This window comes from Artemia sp. Qi Xiang Cuo, chromosome 1, assembly GCF_049724085.1.
Source record: "Artemia sp. Qi Xiang Cuo chromosome 1, ASM4972408v1, whole genome shotgun sequence".
In the NCBI taxonomy this organism is placed as follows: domain Eukaryota; kingdom Metazoa; phylum Arthropoda; class Branchiopoda; order Anostraca; family Artemiidae; genus Artemia; species Artemia sp. Qi Xiang Cuo.
This window is the reverse complement of record NC_142794.1, coordinates 53,879,126-53,897,919: the sequence shown is the minus strand read 5'-3', so window position 1 is coordinate 53,897,919 and position 18,794 is coordinate 53,879,126. Positions and strand designations below refer to the sequence as shown.

General features: G+C 35.3%; 1 protein-coding gene across 5 annotated transcripts in view; it reads right to left on the bottom strand.

Moving 5' to 3' along the window:
* Positions 1 to 10,429: 10,429 nt before the first annotated feature.
* The window catches only part of LOC148956480 (deoxynucleoside kinase-like), a 45,553-nt gene continuing 37,188 nt past the window's right edge, over positions 10,430 to 18,794 (bottom strand). For 4 of the 5 annotated variants that reach the window (XM_089095510.1, XM_089095501.1, XM_089095493.1 and 1 more), the window contains exon 5: positions 10,430 to 12,082. In XM_089095510.1, the coding sequence (XP_088951636.1) occupies positions 11,835 to 12,082 (248 nt within the window). In that variant the 3' untranslated portion in view covers positions 10,430 to 11,834. The remainder of the gene's footprint in view (positions 12,083 to 18,794) is intronic. The other variant, XM_089095475.1, reaches the window with a different exon arrangement.

Sequence of the window (18,794 nt, the reverse complement as noted above, 5' to 3'; positions counted from 1 at the left end):
AATCACCTGAAAAAATACAGTACTTTTCTAACACGAACACTTTCAGACTGAGAAATTTAAATAATGAAAAAAAAATACAGGTTGTGAAATTAGACACCCCCCACCTCCTAAAACTATGGAGATAGTGAATTTGAACATAGATGGGCGATCAGCATTAAACCTTGTTAAAGCTATTGAAAAAAACATGAAGCATATAAAAATAGGCTTAAAAAAGACCTATTTTACCGAAAAAGCGGGCAAAGACTTGAAAGAACCATTAGGATTCTTTGAAATAAAGAATAAAAAGAAGAGAAAGGTTCAAGTTGAAAATATAGCCAGAAAAATTAAAGTAGAAGAAACTGAATGGAGTCAGTTAAACTCTGTTATACGCACATATTGAACTGACCGAACGATACTAGTATGAAAATTGTACTAAATAGGTACAAAATAACTAGCATTAATACTACGGATCCACCGTTACAGTGGTTAACTCTGGCCGCGATTAATATAAATATTGGAGAAAAGCTCCAAGAAGACAGGAAAAAATTATGCTCTTTTATGTGAGAGTCGTTTAAAAAAAAAAATTACAATCATTGCATAGAAAATTAAAATTAAGGCACAAAATAGCCTTAAGGACCAAAGTTGAAGTAGAAACTTAAGACAAGAGCACTAAAAGTTGGGAAGTTAAATGAAAATAGTCATTATCACTTGTATGTCTGAAAATAAATTACTGTGTGCCATGAAGGCAAGGTATATTTTCTTCAGAAGGGCCACTTTGTTTGAGAACAGAATAGCCCAAGAGGAAACTGTGGCCACAAATCAAAAAATTGTGACAATACTATACGATATAATTAATTATTGTGTGTGCAGGTTCATAATAGTCCTTTTAGCTGTAGCTGATTACAAGAGAACTAAGAAACGTTATTGGAGCTATCAGAAGGCAGTCCTGGTAAGCAAACCTTCAGGGTGCAGGCACGAGTCAATTGATAGTGCCAAAACAGATAAAAAGACGAATAGCTAAATTTTTAGCTTATCAGATCTAAGCTGTAAATGGAGCCTTATCCCAAAAGGACATTAAAGCTGAAAAAGAGAAATTACAGAAAAAAACGTTTTAAAACTGTCTCAAGTACCTAAAAATCTGAAAAGAATTAAAAAGCTCAAAAGTCCGAATAAACAGATAGACATATAGTAAGCTAATAACAGTTAATGACAAAATTTGCTTCGGAATAGAACCAAAGTTGTAAAACAAAGATAAGAAAATGTATATAGTTGTATATCTAAAATTTATGTAGTGGTAACAAATGTTGTTGAGAAAATATATACAGTTATAAAGATATTTTGAAAACCCTTAATAAATATGGAATTGTTATCATAAAAAAAATTGTAAATATTCGAATTTTAATAGCTAAATCATGTTATATGAACTATTGCCAAGCCCTTATATAGAGGCTAATCATACTTCTCAGTTATATTGTATAAACCTGATTGTTGGAGTTGATTTTTTTTGTAAATATTTTAAATTGCAGTTAAAACTTATCAGATAAAAGTCTTGAAGAACTTATTTAAAGTTACAAAAAGAACAAACATTGCAGTGACTAAATACATTGTAAAGGTACATAATTATTATTTGTTTTTAACAATTAAGTTATGCATCAACATAACTTCTGTTATTATATATATATATATATATATATATATATATATATATATATATATATATATAATATATATATATATATATATATAATATATATATATATATATATATATATATATATATATATATATATATATATATATATATATATATATATATATATATATATATATATATATATATATATATATATATATATATATATATATATATATATATATATATATATATATATATTATATATATATATATATATATAAGCTAAACTATCCACGTAAATATAGTGAATTAGTATGTTGAGTATTTTTGTTATTTTATTTTTGTATCATTCAAGAATTATTCTACATTAATACTTTATAAACAATTAAAAAAATTCTAATTGGAATCAATTCCAATGCTAGTCTATACTGTGATTTATTTTTTTAAATACTTTAAGTTTTAACCAGTAGTTAAATTTCCTATCTAGTTTTGCGACTTAAAAAAAAATACTTGTGTAAGTTATTACACAATGCTTGTATACTATGTTTTTATTTACTTTAAGTTTTAACTAGTGATTTAATGTTATATGTACATATTGGACTTCGAGTCAACGTATAAATATTTTTATTGTGAAACAATCTGTTAAGTGATTAATAATTATATATTAAGAGTAAAAAGAGGAGAAAGTAATTAAAAGTATTTAACTTTAGTTAAAAAAAAAGTGCAGTGATATATACAATTTTTGAGTGTTTCTTTTTACTATATATATAGGTAGCAAATTATGCTTTATGTGTATTCTAATGTGAATATTTATTTTAGATACAGCCTTAGCTTTTTACGGAAATCAAATTTTTCGTAAAATCCTTTCGGATCCATTTTTTTCAATCATTTTTTTTAACGCATTTTTGAAAAGTAACAAATTTTGAAGCCAGTTCAAATGTATCCTGATACTAACATCTCATGCCCTCAGAAACAAAACCATACCTGATCGCCTGATATTTTGGAAACTATAGCAGTATTACAGACTTTACTACAAGTTCATCAGAAAGTAAGACAAAATAGGAACTTAATTTAGGCCTAGAGAATATGCTACATAGCCCAAATGGCTTATATTATTGAAATATGTGAAAATGCTTTGTGCTGGAAAAATATGTGAAAATTTAAAAACCAAAAATGTTATTTTTAATTTATCCAAGGCATTTCTAAAACCAAAAATGAACGGTTTATCAACCACATCACACAGACACATTAAATTGTAATGGGAATTAAATTTAAACTCAAATAATTTATAAACATTTTAAATATAACTTGAAATCTAATTTAAGCAGAACCACTAATATAATGCTTAAGCCGCCTGGGGTCAAGCTAAAACAGAAGATGTATATGAAAAGGGTAAAAAGAGTATTTATCAGTCCTAGAGACAGAAAAAAAGAAACAAGGATGAATTATATGGCCTATATTGGACCAGAAACATGACCCTAAGGAAACCCATTGAGGGTATATGCACATAATGATCCAAAGATGGCAGCATAATAGCTGTAAACAAAATTAAGTTGTTTTAAAAGTAAAATACTGAGAATTGGGACAATTCTTCTTTAAATGGAGAGTATTGTGGTAAAGCCTTTCTAATTAAGTCAATTTGGAATTTAGTAAAAATATATTAAGACGCAAATACAAAGTTTCAAAATACCACTTTTTTATTAAGATAAGGAACATATCCTGCCAAGTTTCTGCTTAACGGGAAATTGAGAAATCACCACTTCCTAGCTATTGCGTGGGTTGGGTCCAGGAAGATGTGGTTGATAAAAATGTATAAAAGATACATTTTATGGGAAGAGGCAGACCGATACTAACTTTATGACGGACTGACCTCTGGTCTGTTGTTTTTAGAAATACCTTGAAATCTTGTCGGATCATTGTAAGTGTCTAAGTATCCTATTATATGTTATTGTAGTTTTCCGAGACTTGTGGTCTACTTGGGACAGCCAGTCCCAGTAGAAAATATATACCTGGTATTATTATATGTTAATTGAGTAAAAGTAGTGTATTAAGCCAACCTCTCTACAATCTACCCTTAGTCCTTCGTACATACCCAGCTGGTACGCCTCATTAGTCAGGTCATAGCCTAAGGCACGTTACCAACGTTTAATTACCTTAGGGCCATAGTTTATCTCCCCTATAAAGGGAGAAATAAAGGCATCTACAACAACATCACCCTAAATACCATAAGAACCACGTTACCACACGTGTATGATGTTTTTTTTTGCGATCAAGGAAAAAGAATCTTAAGAAACCATGGCTGTCAACTAGCGTGTTACGTTATATTAATAAAAGAGATCAACTTTATCTAAATTACTTAAATAATGAAAACGATCCGATTTGTTCAAGAATTTATAAAAACTTTAGGAATGTCCTTAATAAACTACTGAGAAATGTAAAAAAAAACTTTGAAAATAAATTCAAAGAAACTTGTGGTGGCTCTGTAAAAACATGGACAGTAATTAGAAGGGTGATATCGACAGAAAACTCTGTTTCCCCCATGAAGTACTAGGGAATCTCGGGTTGACCCGGACACTTTTTTCCTTCTCAAAAATCTCGGTAACTAGCAGACATATCTGAGCGTTTTAAGAACCTCAATGTGTGTCCAGAGATTCCGCATCTACGAGAATTTTTAACCGATTTTTGTCTCCACAGTTTTTTCAGAAACGGTTTAAAAACGAAACAAAAATCGTCCAAAACAACCCCAGAGTATGGGGTTGTCTCAGATATGCCGCGGGTCGCTTTGGATACCTTGTAACATTGCAACAACAGTTTCAATTATTATTAATCATCATAATCCAAAACTTTTTTAGCGAATGTTAAGCTTGGAAAAATCCAAGTTGAAGCCGAGAGATTTCACAGCTCTCATTGTACCACCTGTCGAAACTGGGCAAAGAAGCTTCAAGATAATATCATCTTTTTAAACTAAAGCCTTGTCAATGTGATCAAGAAAAACGAAATTTCATCCCATTTTTTTAGAAACACCACCTCCACGTCATCATCACCAATTTCTGCTACACGTGCAACATAAAAAACGTTTCCTTTGCCGACGACGAATATCACGAGCACAAAGTCATCAGCAGCTAGGATATTTACATTAAATAAATCGTCTGGATCCGTTACCCCAAGACGAGAGATTCATCAGAACTATCATGCATGAACAGACATTCTTGTAACTCATCGTCACTATCTTCACCCCGGTCAGTCACCTTCGGATTTCTTGCTTTATTTGGAAGGGTGGCGACAACTTTCTCCTGAGATCTTATTCTATTTTGTACCACTTCCGGTGTTTCTGTAAGTATTCTTGTTTTGCTGTTTTGTTTTACTCCTCGACCCTTGGTAGTTAAAGGTGGTATATGGGGAACTGGACTTTGTTGCTCGGAAGCTACAGAAAAAACTACAGCTTTTGAGTTTCGTAAGTACTCAGAGGTCTGCCTCATGTGGATCTGGCACAGCAAGTTGAGAATGGCTGTCCAGCAATTGATGATCTGTAACCGAAGCAGCAGAAAAATCAACGCGGCAGAAAGTGTTGTGGTCGAAAGGCCACAATCTGGGCTTTCTGAAGACAGTCACAATATTATTCATGCTGAACTTATCGATATATGGAACACGTCTGCAACCTTATATATAGACATACGTTGGCCTGGATGAAGTTTCAACCATCCATTAAAGCAGCTACTCAACGCTGTTTGAATGTTCTATAGACCGAAACATCTAAAGCTTGCAAGGGATACGAGCAGTGAGGTTGGAAGGTAAGTAAGATTACCGCATTTTCTTTGCAATAGTCGACTACTTGGATGTCCAGGTGACTGTCATGATTGTCCAGTAACAGAAAAGTTTTTGTTTATTTTGATGATCTGGTAAGCTTTACAAAATGTTTCATTGTCTCCAGGAAGATGTCGATCCAACCACTTGGATGAACTAGTCCCAAAGCACCAAGGGCCTATCTTTCAGCTTCCGTGGTAAGAAATAACCATTGGAAAGACAAAACCGGAGGCATATGGTTACTTATTGCCCAAACAAAACAGACCATCGTTACATTTGACCATGTTCTGTTGATGTCGTTTAGGCCACTTGCTTCTAGCCTTTCTTGGCAAGCACTCTAAGGAGGCAGCAATACAGTTGGGACACCTCCTTCATCGGTGTTACAAATACTGCCCGGAGGGATTTGGTATTTAGCATAGACTAGGGGCAAGGTTATCGAAGAATCTCCGTACAACCACTTTGTTGAAACCACTTGCTCTGGCTTGACTTGCTGCCTCAGAGGATCTGTTAAAATCTCACTCTTCCGCTTTAGGAATGCAGCCATCCAGTCTATTGGAGCTTGTGCCTTGATTTCCCAGGATGAAAAAAAAAAGGAAAGAGCATGAAGAGTACGGAAGGAGCATAAATAAGGTTTCCAGTGGTATGCTCACTTTATTCGTAGGTCAGAAGTGTGGACTGCTCCATATTTGCCTCAGTAGCAAAGTCTTAGCCTACATCGTTCGGCTAAAGACAGATGCAATGTATCGTATGCTATAAATCGACATCTCTTTGCGCTTGTATCTCCCCTCCTGGGATTAATTTGACAAACTAGGGTTATTTTGGACACTCTAAAAAAAATTGTCCAAACCAACCCAACTATGACGTCCGAATCAGCCCCACAAAGACCATTTCTAAATAATGGCTTATAGAAAAAATAGTTAAGGGAAGTCTAATTTCTGACTAGCTGTAGCTAGCGATATGATAAGTCAAAGTACCTGCAAACACTCAACTATGTACACACGTGAACAACACAGCTACAAAGCCTGGTGCATGTTAGTGGAAATAAAAAGAATACCTTAAAAAGTGGTTCAAAGGGAACATCTTTGAAACAAGTATTATGAAACTTTTCCGCCAAGTCGGCCACTCGTCAGCACTTGATCCTGATTTTTGGCAGAATTTTTTGTGCAAAACTCGATTTTCTAATGGCAGTGTCCGAACCAACCCGTGTCCGAAACAACCCCGAGCTCCCTTAATGCAAAACGGTTTGCTAACTAATAAACCAGAAGAGGTTTGCCATGCTCTTTCTCAACATTTTGCTAATCTTGGTGTAAATTTATCTTCCCATATTGTACCTTCTAATGATGATCCTTCTGTAAGGGCTAGGCACACGTAGCTGATTTCAGGAACCGATTTCAGCAGGGGTGTATTCCACGTCGAGTGATTCTAATTAATGGTGCTAAGAGGCGGGGCTTAGTGATGTTTTTCGGTGATTAATCATCATTAATTACGTTCTAGACAAGGAATGTACTAGGGCTTTAGAGCTTTAGGCTTGTAATTAATCGTATTTAATGATTATCGTAAATTAATCGCAATTAATGATTAATCACCGAAAAACGTCACTTAGCCCCGCCTCTTAGCATCATTAATCATAATCACTGGATATGGAATACACCGTTGCTGAAATCGGTTCCCGAAATCAGCTACGTGTGCCTAGCCCTTTAGAGTTTTCTTTTTTATGTAGACTCCAATTGATATTTCTATGTGTATGAAACCCTTCTGTCATGATAAAGTAGAGAAAATTATTTTTGGGTTGAAAAGTACGTCGGCCGGTAGGGATTCACTTAATCTTCTTGAGTTAAAAATAGCGTTTCCTTATATTGCAGATGTTTTTACTTCCCTTATTAATATGTGTTTCAAACAGGGGAGGTTTCATGATTGCTTGAATGTTGCTAACTCCCATTTTTAGGGGCGGTAATTAAATGATCTCGGAAATTATCGGCCTATTTCGGTCTTACCTGTTATTTCTCGCGTTCTAGAAAGTGTATTAATGCTATAATATATAATCACTTGGAGCGGCATAAAGTGTTAAACCCAATTCAATTTAGTTTCATGAAGGGTAGAACTAAAGAGTCGGCAATGTCACATATAACTTCGGTAATCAATTGAGCTCTTGATAATAATCTCAGAGTCACTGGTTGTTTCTGGATTTGATCAAGGCATTTGACACTGTTGACCACCAAATATTATTGCGAAAATGTAAATTTTATGGACTAAGAGGGACTATTTTGGCTTTGCTTCGTAGTTACCTCCAGAATAGAGAGCAGTGCGTTACCCTTAATGTAAAGTAAAAACCTTCAAGTAGAAGTCTTTTTAATTGTGGTGTCCCCCAGGGCTCTGGGTTAGGTCCAACTCTTTTTTTTGATTTTTATTAATGATTTGCCAAATGCTGTTACAGCTACTTCTAGAATTAGGAATTTAGTCCATTCAGCGCCTTCTGGGCCCAGTATATCTACACCCTCTTTTGCTGATGATGCGACATTGATGTGTATTGCTTCACTGAACAACTACTTACCTCTACAACAAATGCAGCGATGACCAAAACCTGTCTATGGTTGAAGGTAAACCGGCTTGACCTAAATATAAGTAAGCCAATTTTTTTTATCTTTTTACAGTCTCTAAATTATTATCTTTGGATTACTGAAATATCTTCACCAATGGGAATTGTTAAGCGGTCGAGGTTCGCTAAGTACCATGGGATTATTATTTACTGTACTTATAAGGCATAGTTACTGTACTTTTCAACTACGTTGAACAAAATGACTATCGTAAAATTTTCATAAGATGACTTTGAGTAAAAAAGGGACGTAAAAAACAAACAAACAAATAAATAAACACGCATCCGTGATCTTTCTTTTGGCAAAAAAGTACAAAATTCCCCATTTTTGCGGATGGGAGCTTGAAACTTTAACAATAGAGTTCTCGGACACGCTGAATCTAATGGTATGATTTTCATTAAGATTCCTTTTCCGGGGGTGTTTCTGGCCTTTTCCGAAAATCAGTCAAAATTTTCTCAGGCTCGTAGCTTTTGATCGGTAAGACTAAACTTATTGAATCTTATATATTTGGAATCAGCATGATAAATCAATTATTTTGGTATATCCATTGATATGAAAATTCCTTTGATTTTACATTTCCAGTTACTATTGAGCTGCGTCACTCCTTACTTACAGTTCGTTACTAACTGTTTGGTATACCACTATGACTGATGCATCACAGTTTTATAAAATGTAGAAAACTCTATAAAAATAAAAACCTTTATACCACCTAATTTTATGTTTTATAACTTTTGAATACGAGTTCCAAAAACTTCTTATAAGTTTGGCCTAATTCACAACATTTAGAATCGTCAGTCAAAATATCAATACGGTTACTGTTTTTCAACGTCGTAATATTTCAGGACGCAATTTTCCTATTATTTTAAATATCTTAGAATGTTAGGGCTTCAAGAAAAGCAATGATTCCACCAGTACGGGCCAGGGACCAATGGCCCCTTCTCAATTCTCAACAAAACAGTTTAAAGGCTCAATACTTGCAGCAAGACATTCCCGAGACCACCGGTCAAATGGTGGGCTTATGCAAGCCTGCGCCAAACTTCGTAATTAGATAGTTTTCTACACTTCGCGATGTAATTCTATCAACGAGAGGGAATATTCTGGCATAATAACATTCCAGGCACATGACCCGGAGCATGACATATTCATGCCTAGAACATTAGACTACAATAGGGCAGCAAACGATAATAAAAGAGAAGTTTAAACATTCCACAAAAATATAAAAACCAGAAAGACTGTTCATAACTCAGAATCAAAAGCAATGCTATGTCGTTAGCTAAATACAAATTCCTACAAGGAGCGCCTCTCTCTTAAGATTACCTTGCAACAGTGTTCGCAGTCATTGTCTTAAGTGAATCCGTGAAAGCCCTACCCCAATACCACTATGAAGCTGTGCAAGTAGGGAATCTCCTCTGGGAATAGGTGAAAAACAGAAGTGACGATGGAGTCAATATACCGAAGCAATCCCACATTACCGAAAAGCATGAGCCTTTTATCGGTGCAGTGGCTTATTTTAGTTGGCGAATAACGGTAGTAGGGACCCTTTATTTTTAGACAACAGCGTAAATAAAGCTTAAATAGAACCCCATCCTATTTTCATTATTCATCATAGCACCCGCTAAGAGGTTTTGGAGTGAATATTGATTTGGATGGAAAAAAAGCGGGATCTTTCCTGATCATCGTACATCTACTTACAAGAAGAGTAACAGGAAGAGGAAGGTGGGATCTCTGCCAATTGCCTTATGATGAATTAAGACAAATCCTCTTCTTAAAGCTTCTTCGGGTCAGATACGGGGAAAATATCCAAATATATGGGATGAAAATCTGCATAGTCTTGTGGTTCTATAGGGCTAACGGAAATCTAACCCCATCATGTTGCAGCTTTTAGTATAGACAAATATTAATAAATCCTCCCGCTCCACATGCCATGACAGCTTCAACTTAATAGTAGCAGCAGCAATAGCAGCAGCATTAGTAATAGTACTAAAGTATTTCATTTATTTTACATTTAGGTGAGATTAAAGAAGACAAATTTACATCAAGACTTTGAATGAACTCTGTCATTGAACTCTCTCCGGAAAAAAACCTGGTGAATAATCGGGTAGTTCATTATTTTGTGAATGACCCGAAAGTTAATTATTTTGTTTTGTATAAATATGTTAGTTCAAGTTTAATACTTTACTATTTCTAGTGATGATGATCGCTGTATATATGATCTAGACTTTTGTACCTGTTTTCACTGTCTAAACAAATGGATTTATCCCCATTTGAACATTTATTATTTCGTCGATATAAAACTATATCAAAAAGCAGTAATTGCATGCAGGATGTCAAAAGGGTGTATCAGCAGTATCTCCGAAACTGTATTAAGTTGAAACTCTTAAGTTTACTACTATTAGTAATGCTACTCGCATCCAAAATTACTAATGCTACTCGAAACCAAAAGTTATGAAACACAAAATTAGGTGGTATAAAGATTTTTATTTTAACAGTGTTCTCTAAAAAAAACGACAAATAAATAAACACGCATCCATAATCTTTCTTTTTGCAAAAAAATATAAATTCCGCATTTTTGCAGATAGGAGCTTGAAACTTCTACAATAGTTCTCGGATACGCTGAATCTGATTGTGTGATTTTGAGTAGAAGAAAAACCAACCAAAGAAGTAGGTTTTTTTTTTCTCGAAAACTGCTAAAGATAAAACTTGAGTTCTAGAAAACGTGCGGTTCTAGATTTCCAAAAAAAAACTGTTAACTGGCATGCCTTTGCATATCTCCAATATTTTATTAGAGGAAAGATTTGTAATTATTTTCACTCTGCAACGCCATCTAACAAAATAAAGTCAACTCCTTATTCCAACACCCTTTTTATAGAAACAAGTAGAAGGTTGGCAAGCCAAGTACAATTTATTTTTGATGACAGGTAAGTGGAAACGGCCATCAAGAATTTTCAAGCCGAAGTATGCACAAGGGAGGAAGGTAGGGGGGGGGGTTTCTAACATTGGTCAGAAGGACTCGCCCAGGAAAGAATCGTACAAGCTTGACCTAAATTCACACTATTTTTCGATTTCAAAGCACATCCCCTGGAGATTTTTGTTGTGATACCCCACCCCCGGTTACGGTTATATGCGCTTATTCAAGAATCAAAAGTGCAAGGCGTCTATGTGATCGGTTTTATACGACTTCAATCTGGAGTATTGTATTATTTGTCCCAGTAATCGAGAAACAAAAAAAGGACAAAAAGAAAGAAGATCACATTATATCCCCCGCTCCATGTAATCGAGTTACTTTCGAATTATTCAAAAACTAAACCAATCGAGTAAAATTCCCAATCGGGAATTTTATGTTTATAAGACTACCCTAAAACAAAGATCAGTCCAAAGAATGGTCGTAAGATATTAAAACAGGAGTCAATTCGACAAAGTTCACGCTAGATTGTGCAAAGACACATTCTCGAGAGTATGACTAGCAATTCGCAGCTAATGATAGGTGATTGTTAATTTCCACCACTAGCCTAATGACTAGCAATGCATTTCTAGCATTCTAAGTCTTCTATATATTTTCTGAATCTGTTCTGTTATTTGTGCACGGATTACATTCGACAACTGACATCTTTTAAGTGTAAGAAAAGGAAACGGAAAACAGGTTTATATCATGAAAATGATGCGTAGAAATAGTATATAAACTTATCAAATTTTTAAGCGTTAAAAAAAGAACAGGCAGTATTCAACTAATGCACTATTCCTAATACTTTGTACATTTAAATTTTCTAACAAACACTGTACTTGTCTTTGTTACAGATTCAATCATCGATTTAAACTGAGTATTAGCAATTCACCATTTCTATTATGAATTTTTTACATCTTTCATATTCACTGATTATTTCATCACGAGGTAGATTAGCATCTAAAGTCACAACAGGTGGCAGTGGCAACTTGGCTTGACCTTCAACTAACCATTTCTCATATACATCATGGATCTGCTGAATATATATCATCGGAATGGTTTGCTCTTCCGGTCTACCCCTTTGATAGATTCTGTTCATCGCTACCTCAGGAGATGACCGCAGATAAACTAGAAGACGAATTTCTATTAGATACGAAAAGAGAGTCAAGCTAGGATTACTCAAGCCTCTATAATTCAAAACTCTTTATAAGCTTCAATTTCTTTCTTTTTTTTCATATGTTTACCATAAGTTACTGCGAAAGCTTCACCAGGCAAGTACCTACAAAGTTTTTGCGGAGGGGGGATGGGTCTATTTTTTTCAAATGTCATAATTTCTCTGTGCATTATGAAATTCCTACTTCTAAAATTTGTTTGCTCTACCCATGGGACTGGGACAAACACAGCCCCACCTACCCCACGGGCATTCAAACGAAAAAAAGCTATAATTATCGAGATTCTGAAACGATGTGTTGAATCAATAACTTTTCGAAGATCTTCCTCATAGAGCCACTGTTACTTTTGAATTTCTTTGTAAGAGCGAATTATATTTTCTACCTTTCTATTTAACTTCATATTTCCTTGAGATGGTGTATACGGTTTTTAAAAGTCAGGTGACCTTCATATTCCAAATTTTTTTTTCGTCCAAAACCGATACATCACGTAAGCAATTATAAAGGAATTTCAAATTGAAGCGTCATAGTTCGCCATCACGCGATGAATAGTTGAGTCCAAAATAGATTAGAAATTGAGAAGTAAAGAGCGACCAATTGTAATTTCTATAGCTCTTTTTTATACCATCGCAAGCATGTCAAACTGGTCCTGGACGCCAAGCTGGACACACATATTCCAGACAAGCTTTTACGCATTTGCAGTAGATAAACGACTTTGGCTGGAACACCAAATCTCTTCGGTTTGGAAAAATAACTTTGACGTGAGGCACCATTTTTAATCAAAAAGTCGACGCACAAATTTCATCTTAGATATTTGTCCAGAAGTAGTCACGTATTTTAACTGTTTTGCTCTTTAGTAGTACAGTAGCATGTGATGCTCGACTATCATAGTTTGAGCATTATTTGTAAGCTAGTGAAGACAGAACTACGGCCCAGAGTATAAAAATCAAGTATTTTGCAGTAGGCATCAAGACATGGCTAATAATAGGCAGCGCAATCGCGCTGCCTAAGTAAAGAACGATGTTGGCACAATGTTTTATTATTTTGTTTCCCTTTAGACCAGAGTACTTCGTATCGAAGGAGTTGTCTTAAAAACTTTGAAAAGGGCTCATTCGATTTGAAATTGGAATGGCTAGTGCCCTTTTTAATAGTCAAAAGTGATTGGAAGGCAACTAACCTCCCTTCCACGCCCACCATTTCCCCAAACACATCCAATCAAAATTTTGAGATAGCCATTTTGTTCAGCGTAGTTAATTTCCAAATAGAAATTATGTTTTTGAGGAGGACACTCCCCCAAAACCCTCAGGGCAAGGGTTGTAAGTTATGCCCTAGGGGCATATAAGGTTTTTTTTTATTGAAAGCTTTGTCGTAGAAACTTGAAAAAAGGCTCATTCGATTGGACATTCAAAGGGCTAGTGCCCTTTTTAATAGTCGAAAGTGATTGGACAGCTACTAACCCTCCTCACACGCCTACCATTTCCCCAATCACATCCATTCAAAATTTTGAGATAGCCATTTTGTTCAACGTAGTTGAAAGCTCTGGATGATGACCCTGGGGGCATATGCCCGGGGGCATATAAGTTTTTTTATAGAAAGCGTTGTCATAGAAACTTCAAAAAGGAATCATTCGATTGGAAATTGAATAGGCTAGTGCCCTTTCTAATAGTCGGAAGTGATTGGAGAGTAACTAACGCCCCTCTCACACCCACCATTTCCCCAAACACATCCAATCAAAATTTTGAGACAGCCATTTTGTTTAACGTAGTTGAAAGTTCTGGAAATTCGGTCTTTGAGGATGACAACCCCCTCACAGCCCTCAGGGCAAGGGTTGTAATTTATGCCCTGGGGGCATATAAGGTGTTTGTAGAAAGCGTTGTCGTAGAAACTCAAAAAGGGCTCATTCGATTGGAAATTGAAAGGGCTAGTGCCCTTTTTGATAGTCGAAGGCTTGACATTTTTATAGTAAAGATCGATGTGGATACAATGTTTTTTTTTTTTGTTTTTTTTTTAGACCAAGGCACTTTGTATCGAAGGAGTTGTTTTAGGAACTTCGAAAAGGGCTCATTCGATTCAAAATAGAAAGGGCTAATGCCCTTTTTAATAGTCGAAAGTGATTGGAGGGTAACTAATCCGCCTTCCACGCCCACCCTCCCATTTGCACATTATGTTTAAAAAGTAAATGTTGTCTTAGGATTAAAGGAAAATTCATAGTCTTAATGCTAATTCCCTATGTGGCATCTCAGAATTATCCCAAGACAACTGAGCGTATTTATGTTCAAACTGTCAAGGCTGTTTCTGTTCTTAAAATTTAACCAATTTAAAACAGAGCATGTGTATTTAAGCTGTCAAAGAAAGTAAACAGACTTTTAAAATTTAACCTGCCATTCTGTGCTATAAAAAGACAAATTTTAGCCCAAATGGGGCAGTCACACTAAAGAACGCAAACTTTGGGATAACTAATCGAAAATGCTAAACACATACCCAAATACCCAAACACATCCAATAGAAATTATGTTTTTGAGGAAAACACTCAGCTCACAGCCCTCAGGGCAAGGGTTATGAGTTATGCCCTGGGGGCATATAAGGTTTTCATAGAAATCTTTGCCGTAGAAACTTCAAAAAGGGCTCATTCGATTGAAAATTCAAAGGGCTAGTGCCCTTTTTAATAGTCGAAAGTGACTGGAAGGCAATTAACCCCCACTCTGACACCCACCTTTTCCCCAAACACATCCAATAAAAATTTTGAGATAGCCATTTTGTTGAACGTAGTTGAGTTCTGGAAATTAGGTCTTTGAGGATGACAAACCCCCACAGCGCTCAGGGCAAGGGTTGTAAGTTATGCCCTGGGGGCATATAAGGCTTTCATAGAAAGCGTTGTCGTAGAAACTACAAAAAGGGCTAATTCGATTGGAAATTGAAATTGCTAGTGCCCTTTTTAATAGTCGAAAGTGATAGGAGGGCAACTATCCCCCTCTTACGCAAACCATTTATCCAAACACATCCAATCTAAATTTTGAGATAGCCAAGTTGTTCAACGTAGTTGGAAGTTCAGGAAATTAGGGGTTTGAGGATGATAACCCCTCAGAAACCTCAGGGCAAGGGTTATAAGTTATGCCCTAGGGGCATATAAGGTTTTTATTGAAAGCTTTGTCGTAGAAACTTGAAAAGGGGGCATTCGATTGTAAATTCAAAGGACTAGTGCCCTATTTAATAGTCGAAAGTGATTGGAGGGAAACTAACCCCCCTCTCACGCCAACCTTTTCCGCAAACACATCCAATCAAAATTTTTAGATAGCTATTTTGCCCAACATAGTTGAAAGGATGAAACCATTAACAGGAGGTTTACACCCCACCGGAAAAAAAAACGAGCAAAATCACCTTTTACAGCGGGTAGCACAACTGTTGTGGAAATTTTCCTTTTATCTTTTCCCCAAGGGCGATCGGATCGAACCAGTGGTCATAGATTATCGTGAGGGGCTCATTTGAACGGAAATACTGAAAATTGTCCCTTTTTCTATCATAGAGCAAAGTTTTTGGCAAAATAAGGCGATACAAGTGAGTGAAAGTTCTGATATTACCAAATAATTTAAACTGTTTAAAATGTTATTTATTAAACGCAGCAGTCAACGTTATTTATTAAGCCCACCAGCCCCTAAAACCTATCTCCCTCTGAAATCCCCGGTTTTCTTTATGGTTCTTCCTATCATGTACAATGTGTGCGCCCTTCAGGCAAGACCCCTAGCCCACACTTCAGTCTTCTGAAGTATGTATCTCCATCCCTCTTACGAATGGGCACTAAAATTTGAACATCATGGATGAAATTAGCGTTTTTCATATATTTTCAAGATTCGTGGGTTTCATATAGTTTAGTATTACCGTCTGTAAGAATTCAAGTGTTGGGAATATTTTAGACGGTGAGGGTCCATGAAAAGATAACCAAGAAAAAATATACAGTTTGATTCACAGTTCAACCCCCTACCTAAATCAAATAATCATTTCTGTCAAAAATTTCGACGGTTAACTCTGACACATAGAAAAAATAATCTCAAGCAAAATGAAAACAAATCACCACTTAATCCCTTTGTAGATGTCTAGTGTAAACAAATCGTTATCTGGACAAATTTTGTTCATATTCTAAAGAAAGAAGTCAGCGGTGAATGAAATTCCCGAAGATTTTTAAAAATTGATACATCAGCTAATTTAAAAAGTTTCATCCACCTGGCTCTACTATTTTCTTTGAAATAAAGAAGACAAAGTGCCTGAAAAGCAATTACTTGAGTAAATGACAGATAATGTACAGCGGGAAACCGAAATTTTTACTTCCCTGAGCATATATTAGACAGAAATTTTTTAGGATATAAATAAGGATTAAAGGAGATACTTCACACTGCGACCTGACAGCCGTTAAGACTTGATGTACTACACACTACCTGTCTTGATGTTACTCTCTTTGAGCATATGGTATATTATTTACAGATAGTGTTGATGTCTATGACACAGAGTAGGTGGCTTCGGCTCTATGTTATATTCAATCTCGTAAAACTCTAGAACTGTCTTTTTGCACGAAATTCTTTGACATCAATGGGGTTGGTGTTTTTTCATTGTTCGCATGGTGTTTCCCCATAAAGTGCTGAGCAGTATTTTGACATGCCTCCTACCCCCCCCCCCCAGAAAATCTCTACCTTTTCTCTATCATTTTTTTCACATTAGATTAGGGTTACTAGAAGTATAAATCTGCAGCCCTATCCAAGCATTCAAATCAGAGGTCAAGCAAGTGATTGAAATCATCGGTAGGTAATACCAACTCGAAAAGGCTGTGAATAACGGTCACAACTCAAAAGTTTTGCCAATCAAACAAGGGCGCCTGCCGTTGAGAGATTCCAGCGAGGACAGTGAAGGTAGTCGCAAAAATTACAACAAATTCAAGTCCCGTTTCCATTGTCGGCTTTTTTAAGCAGCTGAATATTTTGAAGTAATTGAGATTTTATTTTAATAATTAGCGCCTTGCAGCTTCTTCTATGAAAAACCCTGTTAAGAGAACTTACTTTACAAACATGCATTACGGAACTTCAACATTATACTGGCACTAACAAAAATTAATTAAAAAAAACAAAGGTTTTTTCGAGGGAAGTAAAGAGCGAAGTTGAAACTTAAAACGGACAAAAACTATTACTTCAGAGCCTATCCAATATATATATCAACAAAACTAGTACAAATAAACCAACTAATTATGTTTCCCTGTACTTTTAGGACTGTAGAACACTAGCGCTTTACTGAAAACACAAAAGTCAAGTATAAAAAAACTTGAATATTGATTTGGGAGTCAAAAATGAGTATGAAGCCTGACAACAATAAACTAATCTTTAAAGCTTTTCATAGTCTTACACCAGTTGTGGCATCAGTAAATTTCAATATATAATTAAAATTATCTTAAGAACATAAGCGTAAAATTAAGTATTTCTTTAATAACTGCGAAGTAATTGGACAGCATACGGAAATATTGGATTGATTTATCAGGTATCATTTTGGTCTCGCCAGCTATAATACCAATAGTGAGTAGTATACAGCCTTAAATTGTAAGAAATATGCTTTAGTATTACTTGAAATGAAGATCAAATAAGACATAATATGAACTCTGGAAATCTGGTTATTCCTCTCTGTACAACAGTAAATTTCAAGCTATGACGCAAATTCTAAAGCTAGTCTATAGTCCTAATGCTATCAAAATGGCTTTACTTCGATCTTGTGTATAAATTAATCAGGACGTTTCCTTTTCAGAACCAAAACGAGAACCAGTCATTGAACTGAGCCATTGTGCATAAGTAATACCAGTCGAAAACTTATTCTTAATATAATTTCTAATTATCACCTATCTAGGGGAGACAGGACACCTCTAGAAAATACTACCCACAACCTTGACAGTTACGAAAAAGTTTCAGTCTATAACATAAAGTTCATTATCCATACTTCACAAAACAATATATGTTTTTCAGGAACGTTTGTTCTTCGATGAGCAAAAAGCTGTTTTTACTCGGCCGACTTCGCCTGAAAAAGCCATAATGAAGACAGGGCTTTATAAATCACCTACTGACTAACAGAAACTAGAACGCTACTGTAACAAAAGAGAGAAGTTTAAGGGCTCATTTAAAAGCTTGTACTTAGACTTATCGCTTTTTATAAATTTGACTTGATCGCACATTCCCACAAAGTACACTTTCAGCAGTTTCCCCTATTTTTTTTTAAATAAAAAAAGTGCCTTTTCCAATGAAATGACCAAAAAAAGTTGTTTTTCAAAACCTAGGCAGGAGCAAACAACTAAGGGGGCTAAGTCGTTTCTTCCCTTCAGTTACTTTCATTAGAGCTAGCAAACTGGCTTCATCACAGAGTGAAGTTTTAAGGTTCAATTCAAAACTGTTGTTCAATTAAGCTAAATTTTTGGTACATTTTTAATTGAAAAGTTTTTAGTTTTAGTTAATTTGTTTTCACAATAATCTTTTACTTTTAAGATGAGTAGGCGATTTATGAAACTTACTAAGAGGGTATGGGGGGAGTATATGTGCGGGGTTCTTAAAAATCTACAGTTAAGGGCTTTGGACCATAATTATTGCAATGGTACCGTTTTATGCTTCCAAACTCTTCCACTTAAGAAGTGGTACCAAAAGTGCCGTTTT